Source organism: Lemur catta, chromosome 1 (genome assembly GCF_020740605.2).
Source record: "Lemur catta isolate mLemCat1 chromosome 1, mLemCat1.pri, whole genome shotgun sequence".
Taxonomy (NCBI): domain Eukaryota; kingdom Metazoa; phylum Chordata; class Mammalia; order Primates; family Lemuridae; genus Lemur; species Lemur catta.
The window spans coordinates 276,567,109-276,591,620 of NC_059128.1; the positions used below are offsets into that span (position 1 = coordinate 276,567,109).

Genomic DNA, 24,512 nt, shown 5'->3' on the forward strand with positions numbered 1-24,512 from the left:
AATTAAGTAAAGGATCCTGAGATCATCATGGATTATTTCAGTGGGGTCTAAATCCAACAACATATATCCTCAGAAGGACAGAAGAGATGACATGGAGGAGAAGGCTATGTAAAGAGGGAAGAAGAGATTGGAGTGATGCAGCCACAAGCCAAGGCATGCCACCAACGGTTGGAAAAGGCAAGGAAGGATGCTCACTAAAGCCTTCAGAGGGAGTGTGGCCCTGCTGACACCTTGATTTTGGACTTCTGGCCTCCAGAACTACAAGAGAATAAATTTCTGTTGTTTTGAGCCACTAAGTTCATGGTAATTTGTTACAGCAGCCACAGGAAACTAATACATTTGTGCTGTGGTTTGATTGCATCCCCCAAAAGTTCATGTGTTGGAAACTTGGTTGCCATTGTGGCAGTATTGCGTGTTGGGGCCTTTGAGGGGCAATTAGGTCATGAAGACTCTGCCCTTATAGATTAATGATATTATCAGGGGAGTGGCTTTGGAGTTATCTTTGGAGTGGCTTTGCTATAAAAGCAAGCTCTCTTGCATGCACACTCTTGCCATCCTTGCTTTGCACCATGGGATAATGCAGCAAGAAGGCCCCCACCAGATGCTGGCACCATGAGCTTGGACTTCCCAGCTTACAGAACTATAAGAAATAAATTTCTTTTCTTTCTAAATTACCCACACTTGGGGATTCTGTTATAGCAACAGAAAATTGACTAAGACAGAAAATTGGTACCAAGAAGTGGAGTTATTGCTATAAAAAACACCTAAAAACGTTTAAGTGGCTTTGGAACTGGGTAATGGGCAGAGGCTGGGAAAGTCTGGAAGGGCAGGCTAGAAAAAGCCTATATTGCTGTGAATGGTTCTACCTTTAAGGGCAATTCTGGTGACGGCTCAAAAGAAGATTCCAAAGCCAAGGAAAGTCTGAATCGTCTTAGTATTAGTTAAGTGGTTGTGACCATAATGCAGGTAGAAATATAGACAATAAAGACCATTCTGATGAGGTTTCAGGTGAAAATGAGAAACAAGGTATTGGAAACTGGAGTAAAGGCCGTATTTATAACAATACAATGTCACAAAGAGCTTGGTGAAATTGTGTCCGTGTCCGAGCACTAAGGAATGCACAATCTATGAGTGGTGAGCAAGGATATCTGGTGGAAGAAATCTCTAAGCAGAAAAGTGTTCAGGCTTCTGTGTGGTTTCTTTTAACCACATACAGTGAGATGCAAGGGTGAAAGATGACTTAAATATGAAACTTACAATTAAAAGAGAAGCAGAATGGAAAGATTTGGAAAATTCGCAGCCTGGCCATATAAACAGTGAAAGCATGTTTGGGAAAGTATACTAAGGGTGTGACCAAGCAACCATTTGCTAAAGAGATTAATATGAATGGAAGGAAGCCAGGTTCTCTTCATTAAGACAATGAGAGAAAGACCCCAAAGGGATTTCAAATAACTTCAAGACTGCCCCTCCCATCACAGGCCCAGAACTCTAGGATGGCAGGATGATTTCAGGATATAGGCCTGGCCCACCCTCCATGGGCTCACTGCCCGGGGACATTTCGGGGCTGCTTCCTGCATCCCACCGCCACACCCCTCAGCCACCCAGCTGTGGCTCAAGTGGGCAAAGGTGTAGCTTGGGCTACCACTCCAAAGGGTACAAGTGGTATGTCTTGGTGGCATCCTTGTGATGCTAATTCTGTAGGCATGCATAATGCAAGAGCTGTAGAAGCATGACTTCCTCCACCTAGATTTGAAAGGATGCTGCAGAGCACCTGGAAGCCCAGGCAGAGCTGCACAGACAGCACTAACTAGGGGAATACTGAGCAGAAATATGGGGTCAAGGCTGCCACAGAGTGGCCCGATGGGGGCTATGCCTAGTGGAGACATGGAAGTGGAGCTATCCCTGAGACCCCAGAACTGTAGAGCCACCAGCGTGCAACTTTAGCCTGAGAATGCTGTAGGCACCAGACTCAAACCCGAGAGAGCTGAAGCATGGGCTGAGCCCGGCAGAGCTGTTGGGGCAAGGCTGCCCAAGGCCTTGGGACCCAAGCCCAGCCCCAGTATATCCAGGAGGTGGCACATGGAGCCAATGGGGATTATTCTCCAGCTTTAAGACTTAATATTTGGGTTTTGGACTTACTTTAGATCAGTTACTCCTCTTTTTTTGCTTACTTCTCCCTTTTGGAATGGGAATGTCTATCCTGTGCCTGTCCCACCATTGTATTTTGAAAGTAGATAACTTGTTTTGATTCCATAGCCTCACAGCTGGAGGACTTTGCCTTGGGATGAATTGTGCCTTGAGTAACATGCATGTCCAGTTTAAATGAGACTTTGGACTTCACACTTTTGAATTGGTGCTGGAATGAGTTAAGACTTTGGGGACTATTGGAATGGAGTGAATGTATTTTGAAAGTGAGAAGGACATGAATTTTGGGGGCCCGGGGTGGAATGCCATGGGTTAAATGTCCCCTAAAAGTTCATGTTTTGGAGACCTGGTTGCCGTTATGATGGTGTTGAGAAGTGGGGCCTTTGAGAGGCAATTGGGTCATGAGGGCTCCACCCTCATAAAAGAATTAATGCTGTTATTGAGAGAGTGAGTTAGTTATCCTGGGAGTGGCTTTGTTATAAAAGTGAGCCTTCTCGAGCATATGCTCTTTGCCCTTCCATCTTTCAGACGTGGGATGACCTTCACCAGATGCTGGTGCCATGCTCTTGGACTTCCCAGCCTCCAGAACCATGAGATGAATAAACTTCTTTTCTTTATACATTACCCAATCTGTGGTATTCTGTTATAGCAACAGAAAAGGGACTATAAAAACTTGGTATCGTTGATGCTGATTTTAACACTGACAGTTATTGAGTGTTAACCGTGGGCTGGCTCTAACATGCACTGTTGTATATTTAACAATGTTCCTAGGATCTGCAAGCATAATTATTACTCTTATTCTGCAGATGGGAAAACCAAGGCTTTAAGAGGTTAAGTAACTTGCCAAAAGTCTGATGGGCTATAGTATATGTGGTGGGGGCCAGTTTTGGACAGGAACAGTCTGCCTGTTGATCCCTCATTCTTTCTTAGCCATTATGCTTTGCTATCTCTCTTGGCCATTAGATTCCCAGCCAAGCCCTCATGCTGTTTAATCATCGATATCAAATAAGTGTTTCAACTCTGTCTTTGCTAAAAACTATTGCTCTTCTGAATGAAACCCTTTTATGTTTGTGTATGCTGGCCTATAGATTTACAAGCATGAGGGGAAAGTTAAAAATATATGCAATCTATATGGAGTCCATGGAAGGAATATTTTATCATTAAGATCAAGCCCTATGGCCAGGTGCAGTGGCTCACACCTGTAATCCCAGCACTTTGCAAGGCCGAGGCAGGAGTATCACTTGAGCCCAGGAGTTTGAGATCAGCCTGAGCAACATAGTGAAACCCCATCTTCACAAAAAATAAGAAACATTAGCTTGGTGTGGTGGCACATGCCTGTAGTCCCAGCTACTCGAGAGGCTAAGGCAGGAGGATCACTTGAGCCCAAGAGTTTGAGGCTGTAGTGAACTATGATCAGGCCACTGCACTCCAGCCTGGGGTGATAGGGTGAGACTCTGCCTCTAAGAAAAAGATCAAGCCCTAAAGCAAAGCCTTTTTTTTTTCTGATTAGAAAGGATGCCCATAAGGTACTAACAACATGCTCCTGAAAACATGGTCTAATCCCCTCAAGTGACATCCGTGAAAATGTTTGGTCTGAAAATGAAGCCCCCTAAAATGTGGTTCATGATTACCAGGGTGCTGACAGCTCGTTAGATTGGTGGCTTCTTTGAAGGGCTGGTTGATTAAATACTTAGCTACAGGGTGCTTGTAAATACATCTCAGGTATTGGGATAGTGCTGTTCAAGGCAGCACTGCGTTGGTCAGTGTGCCTATTCATAGAGTGCAGAGAGTAAAAGCATGGCCTGGCTACCACCCTAAGCACTGTGAAGTAACTCAGGTGAGTGACCGGAAACCCAGGACAGCAGACTGGGTCAGGCTCACACTCAGGAGACGAAGGGCAGGCATGGACACACCAGGCTGCAAGGGCCTTAGGGGTCTTTTCTTGAAGAAGAAAACAAAGCATAGCTTTATGCCATCCTTCTTCTTTTCTGAATGTCTACAATGCAATTCCTTAGTGTGACCTTTTCAAACTTTCCTTAAGCTTATAGTTTATGTTGCACCAGCTAAGAACACAGAAAGCAGGAACTGAGTTCTCTGAGTACTTCTATTAACTTGTAACATCTCTGCCCACTTGGGAGAGGGGCGGCTCACACCCCACACACCAACAGAGGCCTCTGCACTCCGCATTCATTGCTGGTCTTCCCTTTCTCACTGTCTTACCCCCTCCTTCCTCCCTTCCCTCCCTCCCTCCCTCCCTCCTTCCTTCCTTCCTTCCTTCCTTCCTTCCTTCCTTCCTTCCTTCCTTCCTTCCTTCCTTCCTTCTTTTTATTTATTCATGGGAACACCTGATTCAGGCTTGGTTTCAGGGTAAGATTTTAATGCTGTAGACCTTGAATGGCTCTCATACCCTACTACACCTAGATAAGAGTTCTTTTTAAATAAAATCATCCACCTCCCATATTTACGACATGCCTTACAAGTTGCTTTCTAGCACTCTGAATATTTTGTTTTGTATAACCATTAAATGACCATTTATAGATTTACGTGTGAGAATTTCTGGTAAGATCGTAGCCTCTACTTTCAAGGTAATCAAACAGTCCCCACCCCCTTTGTTTCTAAAGTTTTAGAATTGCTAGAAGAGAAAGGAAGGAAGTGGGCGGGGGGAGCGAGAGAAAAAGAGAGAGAGAGAGAAAGGGAAGCAATACTATGCAGTTGAATATTTTACTTCCAAGGCTGGAAAGGGGATTTATCTCCTTCTCCTCCTACAGGAAGGTGGGAATATTCTCTTTCTTTTGCTTATCCAGCTAATAAAGAGAGAATCAGACTGACAGAGGTAATCAGGTCCAACTGAAAAACAAAGTCGGTTCAGTATCTCAGAATTTCACAGACTGTAGCAACAGAATATGGGCTTTCCAAAGTAACTTTAACTTGTGGGAGAATAACTGGCGAGAAAAAAATATTTGTAATATTAAAACTCAGGCGATGATCTGAGAGGTCAGTGGCCCTTCTTGGCCATACAGAACTCAAAGCAAAGGACCCACACTCCTAAGAGCTGATCAGATGTTGACTGGGTTTGAATAACAAGAAGGCCTTGGTCCCAGTGGCCCCCATAAGACAGACTCTTACATGTAGGAGGGCAGTAGCTCCGGAAACGGTAACAAAGGGTGGCCGGGAAGTCCTCTCTGCACGTACATTCCTCTTTCACCCATGCTTAGAGATTCATTATTTTGAGTTAAGTTTTCTTTTCTCCCCATCTTTACAAACAAATGTGTGTACAACAAAAGGAGACAGTTTACTAAGGTTCCTAATACAGAGCCTGGCCCCAGCGTTGTTATAATATTATCATCAACAGCTAATCCTAATAGAACACATTCAACACAGGAATGCCAAATGAGTGACTAGCACTTCTCTCATCTCCCCTTTGGCGACTGGGATTCTTGTCGACAATGGTCAGCCCTGAAACTAATCGATCCTTGACCCGAGTGCCAGCCCAGGAGAACCTGTCACTGCCCCCTGCACTGGCTTTGCAGCCAGAAAGGTCTGGGTTTGAGTCCAAGTCCATCACTTACAATCTTGGAGATGTTGGGCAGTTTTTAAACTCAGAGGTTCAACTTCTCTGTCAATAAACCATACCACAGAACTGTTTTGGGAATAGAATAACATATACAAAAGGTCTGATCCATGAACTGATCCAATTAAAAAGTTAAACTTTAGGTGTTCACAGCAACCAACACACACCCAAGAACAACAAAACTGACCTCCTAGTTTATCTGGGTTTCACAGTTTTCTGCACCAGCATATAACACTGCATCCCCATCTTCCCAGAAAGGAGGAAGTTATGCCACCTTAAATGTGATTTGTCATATTTGGAAAATCAGGAGTCGAATTCTTAAAATTACGTACTCAGGTTGCCTGAAGCCATCTCTAACTGGGAGTTGTGACCCAACAGGCATTGGTACCACCAGCTCTAGAATCTGCCCCGTTCCATCTTTGAAAAGAAATATAAAAGAATTCTAAAACGGAACTGTAGAAGTTAATGAGGATGTCTTGACTTGCATAAACATGTTGCCATGACAAAATGGCTTTCTATGCAATTTCAAGACCTGGTAAAATAGGAAGTTGAAATTAACCTCAGCGCTTTCATAGTTAAAACCTCAACAAATAAACAGCGGTTTGGAGGCATGGCAACATGCCTCCCTGCAGATGTCTACCCTGCTTCAGATAATTTGAGATGTCTATTTGGAGTGATTGTCAAGCACATCTGATTCTAGATAAGCAAAGTGCTATTCTATATCTGTGATTTCCTGCTGACAGAGTTAGACGGGCTGGCATAGCCCTTCCAATGAAGTCCTAGCAAAGGAGGGTTCCTTAGCCTCTCTGGAAACCCTGCCGGGCTCTCTGAGCCCCCAGTTACCGACACTTCTGTAAAGCTGAAAAACATTCACATGTCTGTGTGGCACTGTTGGAGAACTGCTCTGACTACTTTTAGGATATTTTTCTTAAAACTACTGCTGCCATTTCAAAGAGAGCCATAAACACATGCTGTTTATGTGTTTCATTTCTTAAAGTATTTTCTTAAGTATAACACAGAAGCTTTAGGGCTAAGCCTGGAAAATAACCATTTCCCTACATGTCAAGAACAAAATAAAAGTCTTGGCTAGAAGAACCTTTCATATTATGCCTGCTAACTTTCTAATTTCAAGGAAAAAAAAAGCCCAAGGCTCTACTTAAAACATGACTAGTATAAAATAGCATTTTCTCACAGGAAAAAAGAATGAAAAAGGAAAAGTAGTTTCACATGAAAACATTCTGGAGACTTATTTTTAAAAAGTTATTCCTACAATTTTACAAGTGAAGTACTGAATATCAAATTCATATTCTGGAAAGAAAGAACATCAACAATATAGTTAACACATTCTTTAGAGTAGCAACTGAGCCCCTAGGGCACACTAAAAAGCAAGTTATGATTTCTTAGATGTTGCAGAAGTAAAAAGTTTTTAAAAGGAACAAGAAAGGGGGTGATTCTTGGTATTAAACCTGATACTCTGCAAAGCATGTAATACTCCAAAGAGCTGAAGAATGCCCATGGTATGATCCACGATAATGCTCAAGAGCTGCTGAGGACAAGAATTCAACATGCCCTGTCTCTCTCTCTCCTCTCTCTCTCATTTTTTTTTTTTTGTAAAGAAGCATATCTGATGAAGAGGGAAATCAGATTAGATTCACTCCTCACCAAAACTGTCTGAAACAAAGCAGACTCAATGGTGACCATTTCAATTTGCCCCCCTGTGGTTAAATTTTCCACTGCCTTTAAAAATGCTTAACATTTTTGGTTCCAATACCCATAGAAGAAGGCAAACACTTTCATCAACTTAGTGGTATAAACAGTCAAGGAAGCAATGAAAGAATAAGAAAACATAAGTCTTCCTTTTGATTTTATACACAGACTACTGAAGATGACATGAATTAATTTAAATAACCTTAAACACAAGATGAAAGAATCTCCTTGAGAATTTTATTCTCTTTAGAAGAAAAGCATCGTTTCACCGCAAGCCCATCTCTCAACCTGAATACACCATTTAACCTAATTTACCAGATACACTTGCATTTTGGAATTTTTCAAAATCAATTTGCATATCTTGAATAATTATTAATGATTATTAAGCAGCAGGAAACCAATGATTTCACGGGACCTCTTCCTAAATGCTCCTAAGATAAGACTACTGATGAGAGGCAGTCCCCCAAAACACCAAGCTTTAGTTTCTGTTTGTTTACACAAGGGCTGCTCTACAGATTGGCCACGTAACAGCTGTGTGCATAGTATCTTATGGGAAGATTTCTTTGGGAATTTTCCACTCAAATAAAGGAACCACCCCCAGAAATGTAACTGGGAGAGCTAATGGCATGGGCTGTCATGCTGTAGAAGACGGCAGGAATGCCTTTTGAGAGCCCCATGTATGTTAACCCCAAAAGAAAGCTATTGGCCCAGAAAGAAAGAACAGATGACACTTGTATATTCCACAATACAATTCACATACAGAAAATGCCTGGGGAAGCTAATTTGTGTTGTTTAAGAGGGGCAAAGAGGTCCCATTTCCATTGCTGGCCACCTGCCCCTTTCTCCAGATGTGTTGTTTATCTTTTCCTTTGAGTTAAACAAGCCTGCTACTTTGAGCAAGGAATATTACTGTGACTATATCATATACAGCTGTGTCCTACACGGCATAGAGAGAAGACTGCATTTCGGATATTTGAAATGGTATCACAGAGCAAACAGTCATTGACGTCAGTGCTTCTACAGTGTAAATGAACTTTTTGTATTATCTAATTCGGCACAATGGGTCTTAGGCAATTATTGCATTTTAGTGTTTTTGCAATTGCCAGCTACCCCATGGGATGGGGGGACTTGTACTCTTTATTGATTTGCAAACAATACCCTTGATGTGATGGCATCTACTATTTCTTATTTTTTTTAAGAAAAAAAAAATAGATACAAAGCCCACAAATGATCTGGAGACAAGAACTTGAAAACATCCCCACCTTCACCTTGCTCGACATACATGTGTGTGTGTGTGTGTGTGTGTGTGTGTGTGTGTCTTCAAGCCTAATAGGTAAAGAAATAGCACAGCATAGCCAAAGCTAACTCTTAAACAATTCAGGAATTCAGGAGAGGGATATATCCATATGCAGACATCCATATCCAGGGATCTTGTTACAAGGCAGATCTGACTGGGCAGGTCGGGGTTGGGGCCCGAGACTCTGCCTTTCTAGCAAGCTCCCAGGTGGAGCTGTTGGTCTGAGGACCTCTCTGAGCATCAAGGGCAGACCACGGTTGGTCTGGGTGGGCTCTGCTCGTGGGGCCTGGCTGGGGGTGGCGGCCCAGGTGAGGGCGAGGCGGGAAGGGACTCCGTCCAGTACTTACCCTGCATCTGACTCTGAGGCTGAGGGTTAAAGGCAGTGGAGTGGCTAATGGAGGCGCGAGGGTTGGGCGTGGGGGCTGGGTGGTGTGGGCTGGCCCTCATGGCTGTGCGCCGCAGCTGCTCCAGTTCACTGAGCCGCTCGGAAAAGGACAAGCTCCCAGGCTTGGTCTGATCATCTAGTTTCTGCCGATGTCCTATTGTGGGGATTGGAGCAGGGAGGGGAGGGGGCGGGGAGGGGGGAGGGAGGTGGGGAGGAAGGGAGGGAAGAGATCAGAAAATGTATTGTGGGTTTTCTAAAATTGGGGGTTTTCTTGTCTGTCCCCTCCCTCTCCCCTTACCCCCAACATGGACTCGCTAGAGATTTGCCCAGTGGGTTGGCTGCCGGTGGGAATTTGGGGACTGTCCCGTCAGCTGGCTGGAGCTACTTTCACCACACTGGCCACTGGCTGCTCCCAGAGTCTGGGCCCCGGCAGCCACCCCAACCCTCTGCATCCACCTCCATTGGGTGGAATGCAGTGGGATTGGCTGGTGACGGTGGTGATGGCGGGAGGGAAAGACGTGCATCAATTGCTGGCACTTGGCCACACGCCGTGGGCTAAGCCATGGCAGTCAGGAAAGGTGCTATCCCAGTAGCATCAGAAGGGCTTCACCTTACTGCAAAGCCAACCACCAGCAGGCTTTAGAGGCAGCAAAGTGGGCCCTGGAGCTTAGCAACAGGCACCTCCAACAGGAAGTGAGGTGTGGCTGCAAACCCACAGCCCCGGGAGGCCGTGCTTCCTGGTAGGCGCAGGCACCCTCAGCCCCTCACCCTCTCCCTCTCCTCACAGGCTTTTCACAAGCATCTTCTCTTCCCTGAAGCCAGCTCCCCAGGTGCACCCACACAGAGGGGAGTTGACAGAAAGGCATCGCCTGGGCCTTGTCCGATATTCCCAGCAGGCCGGGTCCACCCACTGGAGCCCAGAGGGAGCTGCCAGCCGGTTTGGTGAGCCTTCCCAGGGCTCGGGAATCAGGATGGGAAGGTGGGGCCCTCAGTGTCTGTGCAGACGTTAAGAGTCCTCACCCTGCTCCTCACCAAAAACACTGTCACCAGGAAGCAGCGGGCAGAGGCCACTCATATGGGACATGGACCTGCAGTTTTCTCCCTTAATCCCTCATCAATGTGTCTTTTTTTTTTTTTTAGAGATAGGATCTCACTCTGTTGCCCAGGCTGACGTGCAGTGGTGCCTTCATAGTTCACTATAGCCTGGAACTCCAGGGCTCAAGCTGTCCTGTCTCAGCCTCCCAAGTAGCCGGGACTACAGGCGTGCACCACCACACCCGGCTACTTTTTCTTATTTTTTGTGTTGATGGGGTCTCACTCTGTTGCCCAGGCTGGTCTTAAACTCCTGGGCTCAAGTGATCCTCCCAACTCAGCCTCCCATAAGTGTTGGGGTTACAGGTGTGAGCCACCGCCCGGCCCAAAGTGTCTTTAAACTAGAGACAGCCCTGTCAAGCAGAGCTGAGGTTCCTAGGTAGAGATGTTGCTACAGCGGGCCTGGGCCATTCATTTCCTCCTTTAAAGAGAAGGGCCACCTGCTGCCTCCCCACCCTTGAGATCTTGACAGAGACCCTGACTGAGGCAAGTAGCCTCAAGGCCACCTTGGAGAAGCAGCCTGCTTGTTGTCCCCACGAAGTGTCCTGTCACATGCCCTGGCCAGAGCCTAGACCAGAAAGAGAATCCCTCGATTCCACTCCGGCCAGTCCCGGGTAGGCACGGGCCTGGAGAAGCGCATTTTAGCCCAGCTCCCACTGGCTACAATTGTAAAATTAAATCGTATGACTTGTATTATGGCTCCAAATCTCCGTGGCTTGCTGTTTCTTCCTGCTGCCCGGCCCCTTGGCACAGTTAACACTGTCTCAAGTTCCAGACCAGAAAAAGGGCCCACTATATTGCAGTGATTTTATCATTAACAAGACCTGTTTGGCTCCAAAATGAGGAAAAATACTTAAGCATAATATTTGTGTAGTTCAAATGCAATGCTCCCTCTTTTCATGTGTCACCAAGGCAAATCTGGACTCTGATTCAGCGCTCCAGCCCACAACACTCAACTTGAACGCAAACACCCTGAGTCACGCAGGCTCTGCACACATGTGAGAGGCCTCTTATGGGCTCAGTATTTTAAGCACCAGCTTTGTGGACGAAAGGCTGTGGGGCCAGGTTCCCGAGCAGCCCCCGGGACCCCTTCCCCTCAGAGTACAAACATGGCTTTTTCTAAAGCAATCTCTCGGTCATCACGGTGTAAGTCAGTGTCTGGAGGGACACTTTCCTTCACTCCTCCCTCCTCTCATCTTTGTGATAGATCTTTGACTTCCTGATGACCAAACTGAAAATCTGAAGTTTTCTTGCAGAAAAACAAACAATTCCAACTCAAAAACCATTCAAAACATAAGAAGTCAGCCCTTTGAATGCTTACCACAGCCTAATGCCTGGAATTAGAAGTCAAGGAAAGAGGAAGGCAGGAAAAATGATTCTGGAGAGTTCTGCTGCCTCAGAAAGAATGCCAGTCACAAAGGCTTCCAGCAAGTTTTGTACCCATTTCAAAATTCACATTCCTTGGGCATCCAGTGGCATTTTTAGAAAACACCGTGTCAAGAACAGTGGGTGACCCAGGGAAAGGATGGGCACAAGGTCATTGTGAATACACGGCATTGGGTATGGTGCAGTCGACGGCTGGCCTTTGAGGAAAGGCTGTCATCAGTTGTGTCTGCCTTAGCCACCAAGTGTGGGGCCATGTGCCACTTAGAAACGGAGCAGGAATAAGTCATTTCAGGTAAGCCACTCCTGTGGCCAGGCATAACGTGAGATTATTGGGTTTCTGAATTAGCCTCTCTCATTATCCTATGCTTAAAAAAGTTTTCACATGTGAGCAATTTCTGTACCAGCTGACACCTGCCAAAAACCCAATAGTCTCTGTAGTCATCTACAGAGATTAACTGATGATTGTCTGCTTTAGCAGGAATGCTCGGGCATAACTCTCAGAGAAAACAACTCTCCACTCTAAGCTGTTTCCTAAGCCTTAAGAGTCTCGGGCTGAGTTTCACGTGGGAGGATTGGAAGAGTTCATTCCACACTCTCCCCACATGTGTTCCCGGGAGCAGCAAGCAGGACTGTTACTGCCTTTGTAGGGTCTTGGCCTCATGCTCACAGCGGTGCTGGCGAGTTGTAGCACCAAGGCACAGGGGAAATGAGAAGCACTATCATATTCAAGGTGTGGTTAAGATGCATTTATAAGCCAGATCAAAGGAACACCTCATTTTTCTTTTCTGAAACCATCAGATTTCATGTGCCAAATAGCAATATTTTGCATGAAATATATAGGAACTTCCGATATAAACTTTCAAGCTGGGGAAAATGAATGCTTTATATGTCTCCAGTTTCCTGTATCTGTGTTCAATTAAAATGTCCATTTCCCCCTGAATTTTAAATAGAGGAGTATGGAAAATGGCCACTATCAAATTCACTTTTCTTCTTTCTTACGGAGTACTGGGCTCTGGAGGGCAACAGGGAATTGAACCCTGAATCAAACCTTCTGGTAGAATTACTGTGCAGCCCTGAACATCTGCACGTTGGCAGCCTGGCATTTTGAACATGTTAGAAGCCAATTGTAGATGTTTACAGGATGGTGCTTAAAATAGTGGCTATGTCAAGATTTCATACAGGGATAGCTTAATGAATCTTAAGCAGAACTGAAAAGGATCCTAAATTCTAGTATTTTCTCATTTTTTGAGAAAAGTGCTTGGTTGGAATTTTATTATATTAATACATGCAGTCATATAAATCCCCAAATGGGGAAATAATGCCATTTGTTAAATTTTGCTTCATTCCAAAGACATTCCTGTTTTCTGAGATGGCTTCCCATCCCAATGTTACGATATTTTGTGACGGATATTGAGAACAGCCTTCACTTTTCTGCTGCAGTAACTAGACTGAGCAGGCATGCATGTCTCATTGATAACTGAACTGTCTGTCTTTTTCAAGACACCATTGTGATCTGTGGCTGTAAGCAACTTAAATATAGTATATGATCTTCCATTAAAGAAAACAGATAACATTAAATTGCCACCTTTTCTTGGAAAATTTTGGCTGGGGAGAATAAGGAATTTTCTGGAAGTCATCAATATGTTAGTTCATGTTTCTGATATGAGTTTGCTAGTTTTCTTGATAGAGTCTCTGCAGAAAAATTAGGGAGGTGTATACTCAAAGCATTGCCATCATGAGCAGCTCAGAGAAATCTATGCAAAATGATAATACCAAAAAGACATATCTCTTTGTATGGATATGTATATAAAATTGAGGTTCTTCTAAATCAATATATGAATTTCACAGATTCACTTTTAGAAGGATATCTGTATTTCAGAAGATGTTTGCCAGTCAACCTGATACTAACTACTTGGATCTCGATAAACATGGGCTTTTCTTCCTTCGATCTGCTACTGTTTTATAACTATGGCAAAGAAATCACTGTGTGTAGAGAACAGCTCCCTTTTCCTAGTATAAATGTCTAACCTCTAGGTTCTAGGGTCATTAGGATTTTAAAGCGATGGTAATGAATGTGAAGGTGATCCTTCCTTGAAGCCCCTTGCAGGTGGTGAAATAAACCTTCCTAACTGCACACCTAACCATCTGCTGGCTAATTTAATGTTGGAAAGTACTGTTTAATATTATATATAGTTTATATATTATATACACAATATATAATGCAATATAAAATATATAACGATATATAGATATAGTAAATGTAATACATATTATATATGCATGCTTATATATTATCCAATGTTATATAAATATGGGTAGCCACACTCTCTGCCACCCCCAACTTCTTTTCATGTCATTAAGCTAAGAGAATAACACAGGGTTGGAGTGCTTCAGAACTGGAGAAGGGCCAGAGCAATCAGCCTTAGTTTTAAAGGCTGATGTGTGGGAAGTGAGGGTCAGAGAGGTTATGTCATTTACCCAATCTCACACAGCCAGTTAGAGGAAGAGGGTGGGTCTGAAAACATACTCACTCTCAACACCCACCGACACGCACACTCAAACACACATTTCTGTGAACCCAAAGTGAATAGAGAGGAGAGGCACACCATGCTGCACGGTTTTAGATCAGTAGATCACAGGGATATGAGAACACTTTAACTTTTGGCCTCTTTGCCTGTTCAATTTCAGTTCTGTTCCCAGTTGGTGCATAGAATGAGGTGAGTGCCGATTATCTGCAGTAGAAGGCTGTGTCTCATATGCAGGGGTTGTAATTACTCAGACATTCTAGCTTGGTGGGTCTGGGGTGTGGAGAATTTGGATTTCCAATAAGGTCCCAGCTGATGTTGCTGCAGCCGGTGCAGGGGGCACCCCAGAAATACGTGTACGAGAGGGAGAGGCTCCTCCTCCTGGTAGTCCAACTTTCAATGTGCGTCACTCCTTCCCTTCTCCGACCTGCTTCTACTCTACTGTGAGCCGGGAAACAAGCCACTAGACGTGCCTGAACTGTGTCTAGAGTAAGTGTCCATGCTCTGACCGGCGGCCTCCTCTTTGACATCAAGTAGAAGTAGCTTCTGCCCTGCCATCTATGGAAGGACTTTGGGGAATGACAGGAAAGGGTTATGTGGAACCTATTATTCAATTCCAGAAACACAGCAGATAAGACCTCTTAGTGCCCACAGGATCAGGGTATTAATGCAGATGCCATAATCCTTCTCCCTTCTAGAGAAACAACTCGGCACCAGGGAAGCGTGACTGCCAGTCTGGGCGTGAAGAACTCTCCATTTTAAATCTGATTGTCTAACAAACTTTGCTTTGGACAAGAGCAAGTCTCTTCATCGCTCAGCCTCCTTATCTGGAAGCCTGGAATTAAGGGACTAAGATGGATTATTCTGAGGAGCCCTAAAAACATTCATAGCAATTACATCTGCCATGATTACCTACTCAACCAGTTCTTGTTGGAGTAATCCAACTTGAAACTAGAAGGCAGACAGTTTGAACTCCCCTCTTTCCTCCAGCCACACTGGCCACCTTGCTATTGCTTCTATATCACTGCCTCAGGGCCTTTGCACTTGCTGTTTCCTCTGCCCAGAACACTCTTCCCTCAGATTCCTGTGGACCTGATCCCTCCCACCCTTCAAGTATTTGCTCAAATGTCATCTTCTCCCTGAAGAATTCCCAGAGACCCTATTTTAAGTTGCAGACTCCTCTCTATTCAGCCAATCCCTAGCCCTCCAGCTTTGGATTTCTCCACCACACATATAAATGTCACTTAAGGACTGTGTGTACCCTCTGGACTGTGTGCTCTATGAGGATGGCCATTTTGTATCTTTTCTGCGCAGCCCTCTCTCCAGCACCTGTAAGAACACCTGGAACACAGTAGGCTCACTAGATGTTGCCCGGATGACTGACTGAATGAAGGAAGGAATACTTAGGACCTTCATGATTGGTGCCGTCCAACTGTCCTCCACTAGGTTGTGGGAAGATAGAATTCACTCGGGGCAAAGGAAGTTGGGACTAAAGTTTTCAGCTGAAATGTAACTGCAGAAAAACTACTTGTTGATGAAAAATATTATAACTGAGCACATGAAGTTTCACATTGTCTCATTAGAAGTTAAATCAGCCAGCAAAACCCATCTTCTCTATTTTTTCATCATACTGAAAGTTAAAAAAGAATGGACAAAAGGCCCTCGTGCTTAGTTGAGCATAGGACCCCAACATAAGTGAAGCGGAGCGCAGCTTCACACACACACATGGACACGCAGAAACACACAGATAAATACATCATACGCTCACACATACACTCACACACGCACACATACACACAAAGTGTCCCCTGATTGCCCTCAAGACATGGGCTAAGACTGTGGTTCCCAACCCCTGGGCCGTGGACTGGTGGACTGGTACTGGCCCGTGGCCTGTTAGGGACTGGGCCTCAGAGCTCTGCTGCCACTCCCCGGCCCCCCAGTCCCCTGTCTGTGGAAAAAATTATCTTCCATGAAACTTAGGAATGGGGAGGCAGGGGGGACATAAAAGGAGGTGAGTGGCAGGCGAGCGAGCGAAGCTTCATCTGTACCGTCCCCATCGCTTGCATCACTGCCCGAGCTCCACCTCCCCCGACCACAGGCGTGGAAAAACTGTCTTCCATGAAACCAACCGGTCCTTGGTGCCAAAACGGTTGAGGACGGCCGGGCTACAACACAACCACTAGACATAAGCATAAAAGGACAGGTGCAGAGAGCAACAGTAAATAAGGAAGCTGAGAAAGGTCAACAACTCAACGCAGCTTTGGGCAGAAGATGCACACAGAGTCCCCTGCCCCACACCACACCCCCCAGATTCAAGGGTCAAAAACAGAAACAGAACTCCATTCCCTGAGTTCAAGACTCACAGTCACTAGCAGGGGAGTCTTTAGCCCACTCACGTGGGCTCGTTGAGACCTGGACCTCCCTGAAAGTAGGGCAGTCAAACTTTGCCACCACCTGTTGCCATTGGTCACTGCCTGTCTCTGTCTGGTGACCAAGGAGGTAACTGCAGCTCAGGGCAGGGACCTGCCTGGTGGCTTTTTCTCTGGACTATAGTAGCCCTCTGTGGGGGCGCTGGAGACAGCCTCTCAAGAGGGGTGCAGAAAGCTCACAAGTTTAAGATTCTTTCTCCTCGATTAGCCTGTAATCGCAAGCAATACCCACCCTCCCTGGGGTAAGGCATTGTCCAGGGAAACCCTCCGGTGAGAGTGTACCTAAAGTAACCTGAGAGTGGTAACTGCCAGGGACAGGGATCTGTTGATCCAAGTGGCTCCTCCCGCAGGCAGACCCTACAGGGAGGACGGCCGTGGAGGGTGAGTGGCTGTGGTGTGCACGACCAGCAGGCACACTGAGCGTGTTTGGACAGGACTGAGGCACACTGCAGGCCCTTCCAAGGTGGGGTGATGCCCCGATAAATGCTGGGTGAGCACAAGAATGAAGGAGTGAGTGGGTGACAGAGCACCGCTCTCCTGCACCAGACGTACTGTGGGGTGCTCCCCAGCAGCGTGTGGGATGAGCCCCACTCCTCTGTGCTTCTAAACTAGGGTAAGGAAATTCTCTCCTCTTCCTAAAGGCTCTGCCCACTGGATCCCAGGGGCCTTCCCAGAAGCAGGGGGCTAGCACCTGAGTCTGCCCACTCTCTCATCATAAATGCCCTCACCAAGCCCTAGGACAGACAGCTGAGCAGGCCCTGGCTGGTGTCAAAAGACAGTGCCCCTGGCCATGCCCAGCTCCGGAGCACTCACTAGTGAGCAAGCCAAGAGTAACTAGTTGTTGTTTTTAATGGGCCGTTGGCTCTACCTTACACTCTCCAGAGAAGAAACTATGAGGTTGTTTGGGGAATGACAACTTCATTCATGCGTCAGGCTTTTATCCACTGTTGTCCACACGCTAGCGACAGCCACCAGTGGGCGGAGGGGTACCTGTGGGAGGGGAAACTCTTCCACCAGTTACCTGAATGGGCCAGCGGCTATTTGCCTGGAGCCCCAAAGAGCCACAGCATGGTGATGAGAATGCTGGTCTCTCCCTCTGCCTGGTGACGTTGCAAGGGAAAATTCTGTTTATTCCAAGACACAAGTGCCCCCCTGGTGACCCTACCTGAGCCAGTTAGGGAATGAAGGAGGAGAAGGCTGTCCGGGCCTCCATCCTTTCCTAGCAAATCCCGGCCACATTCTCCCTCCCCAGTGCTTTCCAGACTTGAATGCTACAGACCTTCCCTCTGGCCTGTCCACCCCGGGCTCTGCCTACCAGGCGGGCTGGCCTGGCGGGACCAGCCTCCCAGGTCCTCTCTGTTACACACACAACAGCACACAGAGCTCTGTGTGAATAGCCCGGTGTGTCAGCGCAAGGTCTGGCCTCGGAGAGAGCCTCCCTACACTGCGCAGCTCGCCCGGCCCGAGAGGGGCCCGCCCCACTCCCTTCGCTGTCTCTTTCCTACCCCCAATTTTTCTTTTTTTCAACCACTTCTGCTTCCTTCATTTTCTGTGCAGCTGCAGCAGAGAGATATAGTAAAGCTACTGTATAGCATTTTGAAGGCAGGGCCTCTGAGAGCTTTCCAAACTCCATACAAGCCGGTTATTCTCTGCCTTGTTTTCTTTGGCTTCAGGTTAGTAACACAGAATGAGTCAAACAGTATTAACTTTCAATAGGGAAGTGGTGTGGTCAACCAAAGCTGTTTGCGGCTAGATTGTGAAGATAGGTAGGGCAGGTAATGAAGAACAGCCCATAATACTGTGAGGAGGCAAACTCAGAAACACTCCAACAATTAAGTCAACAGAACTCACACCATCACTTTTTAGTTGGCCAAGGAATTAACACCACGGTCTCTGACCGGCCAGCTTGGGGAGGTTGGCCGTGTTGGGGCATGGACAATTGAGCACTTGTGGCTTTAAGGATGTCTTTTTTTTTTTCTTAAATGTTGCCAAAGTCCTGGGAAATCTAGTTAGGATGATTTCCCCTGCTTAGGGCATGTCTCTCTGGAGCGGACCTTTAATCATCTGTTTAACTGGCCTGGGTGTGAGGCGATCCATTCTCCCTCCCTGCTCCTTTCTTCTCCGCCTGCCCCTCCTCCACCTTCCCAGGCCCCCAGCCTGGCAGGCCAACCACAGCCCCCCTGACCGCCCCTTCTTCTCAAGGTCAGAAGATGATGCTTTGAAAGCACAGTTGCTCCTACAGACATCAAATCATACTTTTAGGAGCTGATAAGGACCTTAAAAATCATTAAATCCCTCTCTCTCTCCTTCTGTAGATGAGGAAACTGAGGGTCTGAGTGGAGATGTGATTGCTAAGCTTCCTGGAGCCAGGCAGGGCCAGACTGAAGACTAGCCTGGCAGGCGGGCGGTCTTTCCACTGGGCTGGCCGCTCTCTTGCCGAGGGCTCAGGATTCCTTTTAGAGTTCAACAGAGCAGCTCCCGAGAACAGCCCGGCCCTCGAGACTCAAATTTCAGTGGTTCCCAGTTCTTTCTCCCTGTACTCGGCTACCTATTTATTTTGAGACTGTCTGAATCACCCAAAGAATAGAACGGCTTTCTCTGAAGCTGCTCCCACTGGCTTGTCAGCAAATGAACAGGACAGCGAGCAGCCTCTGGAGCCCTGAGAGCCTCCCCTGCAAGCAGCTGCGTCTTTGACTCATCCTGGGAAACTGGCACGAAGGCTCCGCGTGTAACGTTTCACCTCCCTGAAACCGAATCCAGAAAGCTCAGGCAAGCAGCGTATATATGAAAAGCCCTGAGGGGGAAAAGGAATAAGGACTCAGCAAATCTTACGTGTTTCGCACCTCTTCCCAAGGCTTCTGGCTGTGTGAGCAATTCATTGAAAGAAAATGGAATAATAGAGTTTTAGGGGGAAAAAATGTATTTGGTCTTAGAAAAGAAACATATATATTAAAACAAAATGCAACTCTCAACTGTTTGCTTCTTTTGTTTCCAACATTTTAAAAGGGTATTCAGTTGTAGTCAAAGAAAATATTACAGTATTCTAACAGAAAAAGGTAAAATGTATAAAGGTATGGATTCACAGTGGGGGTTGATTTAAATATCGCTATTTTTTCTCTACAGTTTTCTTCTCACCAATTTTAAAAAACATGATAAGAATCTACCTTGAAGAGACCAATTATTTTATTTAAGATCCCTAAGACTTTTGTATATTACATGCAAAGCAATAATAGAGATTTCTATTTTTTTATTACCTAATTATATATCTATTATATTTCTATTATCTAATTGACAGACTGTTTAAAAAGCACTTTGCTGTATATTATCTCAAGACATCCAAAACAACCCTGTGCAGTAGACAGAGCTCATATTATTGTTCCCATCTTATAGATGACCCAGGAGAAGTTTCTAGATGCTGAGAACCTTCACAGTCACACAACAGCATAGGTGCTTAATGTTCAGTTAAGAAGCACTATATTTTGATAAAACCTTTAGTTGTTTGACAAAAGATCGCTTCTCCCTCAAGGAAGTAGGGCAATATGGTTAACAAGGTTATGCTTCAATGAGGAATAAATTTGTTGAAGCCAGTCCAGTGACTGAATATTTGGAATTAATAATAGGTACGGTGGGAGGAAAAAGAGAAAAAAGCCCTCATTGTACTGTATCCTGGGGCCCAATCTGCCAGGATTTTTTTTCTTTCTTTAAGTGACTTGGCAATGGCAAATATCTGGCCTCTACTTGGGCAGAATTCCATGTGTTCCCCCTGGTAAGGGCTCTGGTACAAGGCAAAGGGACCTGCCTGCCCGGAGCATGTGCTTTAATAATAATAGCAGCGAGTATTTAAGGAACACCCCCGTGCCCGGCACTGTGCTATGTTCTTAACATGTGTTGCTTTATTCAATCTGTACAATAATCCCCAAGATAAGGATATCATCTTCCTGGTTTTATATCTGAGGAGGCTGAGCTTGGGGGGAGGTTAATTTGATCACCAAGGAGAGGGGAAGCTGAATCAGGCCCAGCTCTGGAGCCTGGGCCGCCAGCCACTGCTGCAGCCTGCCTCTCGGGCCATCTCATTTAATGCGCAAGGTAGGGATCATGAAGCCCATTCTACAGATGGACAAACTGCGATGCGCAGCTAGGAAGTAGCAGAGAACAGACTTGAAGCCAGGTTGGTCGGCTCCAAACTCCTTTCCCACACCCTGAGGCTCCCTGGGCACCCTGGTTCACTTCCGGGACTCTGGGCTGCGCCCCACAAGCAGTGTCAGAGAGGTGTGAAGGATGTGACTCTGAGTACTAAGTACTCTCCTCGCTCTTTAAAATGAATGAATTAGAAATATCATAAAACCACTTCAAAGGTAAGTGAAAATAAGGTAAATCCAAGAACAAATCCAAAAGGGCAATAAATTTATATACTTAAGAACTCCCTTGTTTCAAATGTTTACTCTTTATCTCAACGATCAGAAGGTGACTTCTACGCCATGTTAAACAAAAATAAAAACAAAATCAAACAAACAAGATGTTCAACATTTCAGTATATGAAAGTATTCTGAAAGATTTCAATGACAGTCTGGGTTTTAGTCAATACTTGCTTGAATGGAACCTGAGTATATGTAAATCACGAAAGTACCAAACTAATGTATGGCCATTAACTTACTTTATAGGGGCCTCGGGAGCTGGCAGATTAATTCCATTGTGTTACTTTTAGAAAAGTCAAACAGAAAAGTACTTTGCTTTGGGTACTTAATTTTTTTTTTTTACCTTTTCTTTCACCTATGGATGTATATCCAGAATACTTGGCCATCGGCTATAGCAAATTTCCCCAGTGATACTGCATAACTTACAATGTGGGACTTGGTGAAAATATACCACATGTAAATCATACTGTGAAAATGACATTTCACATCCAACCAAATGTCAGTGTCTTGTGATATGTCTGATAATACAGCTGTAACATGCAGTAATAGATTATACCTTTTACCCTTTCCATATTGTCAACTTTTAATACTTTCATAGCAAGAGAGCAAAGCTTCTTAAAACATTGATTTTAAAGGGAAAGAACACCGGAAGGAATAGGAGAATACAGAAATTGCCAGTTAGCCGAAATGAACTTAAACACAGATCTAGTGTGAGGGGGAAGCTTTTACTTATTTAAGCTAAACTTCTGGAATATTTATTTTTATTATTTTGGTAGTGGTGGTGGAGTTTTTTGAGACTCAGTTTATCAAATTCTTCCTAATGCCTTCCCTAGCTACATGGCTTGCAGGAAAAAAACCCAAGCCTTCGGGAAAACTTGGGAGTCTTTTTCAAAATGAACAATGGAAAGTGGCGAGGGTATGAAAAAGTTCTAAATCTCACTGAAAGCAGAGAAGCAGATGTGTTATCATGTGCTGTGACGCTATGACTGCTAACCTCAATCCATCAGCAAGCTGTGGGTCCCCCTGTCCTCCTGGGATATGCACCCAAAGCAATGGGGCCCAAACATCCCAGGCGGGGGCCGCTCCATCAGGCCCCAGAGAACACGGGCAGCTGACTGAGCCAACCACGCGCACATGGAAGGTCTCCAGCGCTGTATATCGGTTTAGGAGACTCAAAGTATAGCTGACCATGTTTCTGCACCTGCAAAGCTTGGCTGCGACCAGAGATCCCAACACCCTCGGGAGATGTGCTGCATTAGCCAAGTGTAGGAATTCTGACCCCAAGAGACTCGCCTCATTTCATGTCACAGCTCTAGGACAGAGTGAAGGACTCTTTTGTAGCCGTGTCATGCATATACTGAAAAAGTCTCACCTGTTAGATCTCAAGCACCAACTTTCAATACTACTCAGGCGTGATTTTTCTTGCTGAATTTTTCACAAAATGCAACATTTGGGGGCAAGGCCATTTACCCATTAGGGACCTAGGAACAGTGCCCAGGGTGTTTCAGGGGCCCATAAATATGCCAGAAAAGAAATTTCACTGGGTCTAAATAGAAAATGAAAACTAGGGGGAAAAATCAAAATTTATAAATGTTTAATTAAATGTCAAAAATAAAAGGCAACATTATGGCAACTTCATGAATTTTTAAACTTAGGAGTCACAGATCTTTTTTGTTTAGAGTATTCTCATTTCCAAAAAGATTTCAAGACTAGATGCAAATAATAGCAGACCTCTTTTGAACACGTATTGTGTGCCAGGCCTGGTTCTAAGCGTTCCACCGAGGCTGCTGCATTCAGCCTCCCAGCCCCGTAGCGAGAGGACAGCCCGTGTCTCTGTTATATAGCGGCTCAGCCGGACCAGCCCCACCCCCACTCCCAGGTACCAGCACACACACAGTAAGTGCCAAAATGGGGATCTCAACCCTAGTCTTGACCACATGTCAATAGCAGAGAAATCAGGGCCACCTATAGCCAGAGAATTTCAAAAACAAATTACAAAGTGCTTTCAAAAATTTACAGTAAAATCTATCTGATGCATGACTTGCGAGCATGTGGATTGGCCAATGTGAATTAGGATGGCACTGCCCAGGGAAGGAGGCCCTGGCCTCTGGGGGGCCCTGTGTGTGGGAATCTGTGGCTCTATTTTGCTGACCATATTCTGTTACCCCTTTTGAGTGAGAACTAATTTAGAGATTATCTCATCCCATTGTCTGGTTTGGACAGAAGAGGAAAATGAGGACTAAAGCATTTAAGATAATTGCCAAGTTCACACCCACTGGCCCAGTGGCGCCAGCGTGAAAACCCAGGCCCCTGAGTTCAGGATCCAGAAACCTTTTTACGTGTTTTAAGATTAAGAAACTGAATCCTAAATGCAGACAAGATCGTTTTTGTCGTTTTAGCATATCATGTAAGAAATTCTAACAAGGACTGTGTGACATATTAATGTAGATCTCAACCTCACCGGTGTGGCATTCAAAATATTGATATGGTTTTGCACTGGTACAGGTGGAAAGAGAAATTCAAAGGAATGGGTTAAATTTCATTCCATGTTTCTTGTCTCCTCTCTGCACCCTACATTAGACTGAGAAAGCACCTAGATGATTTCTTTGGGTTTTCATGGTACCTGGAAGAAACTTTTTTTCCCTTCCTTTCTACAGCAATACAAATGCCATCTTTAAAAACCACAGTGGCTTCTGTATAAGGTGGAAAATCTGCCTAGAATTCACAGACTGCCTCTGCTCTCCCAGAGTTGTGTCACCCGGGTGCTTGCTGCCTGGTGCAGGGCTTGGCGCTTGAAGAAGCACAGAGTCCTCTGAGGTTCCCATTTGCCCTAGGGGCCCTTTCAGACCTTAGACTCAACTGGAGGGTCTGGGAAATCCTTGTGCATATAAAATTCTTCTTCTTGGTCTAGTTTGATGCTACTAAAAATTATAAACAGAAAGAGATTCTAAAATTCGTTGGAAACATTTAGGCACGATTATTATTAATACTTTAAAAACTGCCTTTGCCAAGTCTTCAGGTAGCCGGGAGCTTGGCACAGAAGGAATTAAAGTCTGAGGGGAAGCTCCCAGAATTTTCACCTTGGCCTGAAATACCTTTCAGAACGGGAGGAGGGGGACGGAAGTAAGTAAGTGCAGCACTTCCCTCCTCTGTGACCTTGTGCCTCACTCCTGCTTTATTGGGTGGGAGGGATGGAACAATTATTTCCTTTTTCCTTTGTGGATCCAGATTTCATCTAGAAAGAACTAAAGTCTAAATCTGATATTTGAAGACTCCAAGGAAAGGGGCATTAACTAGATCGTAGTTCATGATCTGGAAGACATGCTTGAAGCGATCCCCAGGGAACAATGTGATTGTAGATTGGTAATTACAATCCTCAGGTCACAGATCCATAAAACCATCTGATGCTTTGATAACCATTCAGGAGCAAAGAGTGACACACATTTGCATGCTTCCTGCAGGCTGCCGGCTGTGTGCAGGGAGGGGCCTTCCAGAAAACCTGCGCTGAAGGGGAATGGGACTCAGACACCTGTCCTGGGGGTCATACATCCTTCCTGCAT

At 45.3% G+C, this 24,512-nt stretch overlaps 1 protein-coding gene across 3 annotated transcripts in view; it reads right to left on the minus strand.

Annotated features, from left to right (window-relative positions):
* RUNX1 (RUNX family transcription factor 1) overlaps nucleotides 1–24,512 on the minus strand; it is a 238,748-nt gene that overhangs the window by 35,462 nt on the left and 178,774 nt on the right. For 2 of the 3 annotated variants that reach the window (XM_045540611.1, XM_045540610.1), the window contains one exon: nucleotides 9,068–9,259. The exons of the other annotated variant lie outside the window; for it this stretch is intronic. In XM_045540611.1, coding sequence (XP_045396567.1) covers nucleotides 9,068–9,259 — 192 coding nt within the window. The remainder of the gene's footprint in view (nucleotides 1–9,067; nucleotides 9,260–24,512) is intronic. 3 annotated transcript variants of the gene reach the window in all.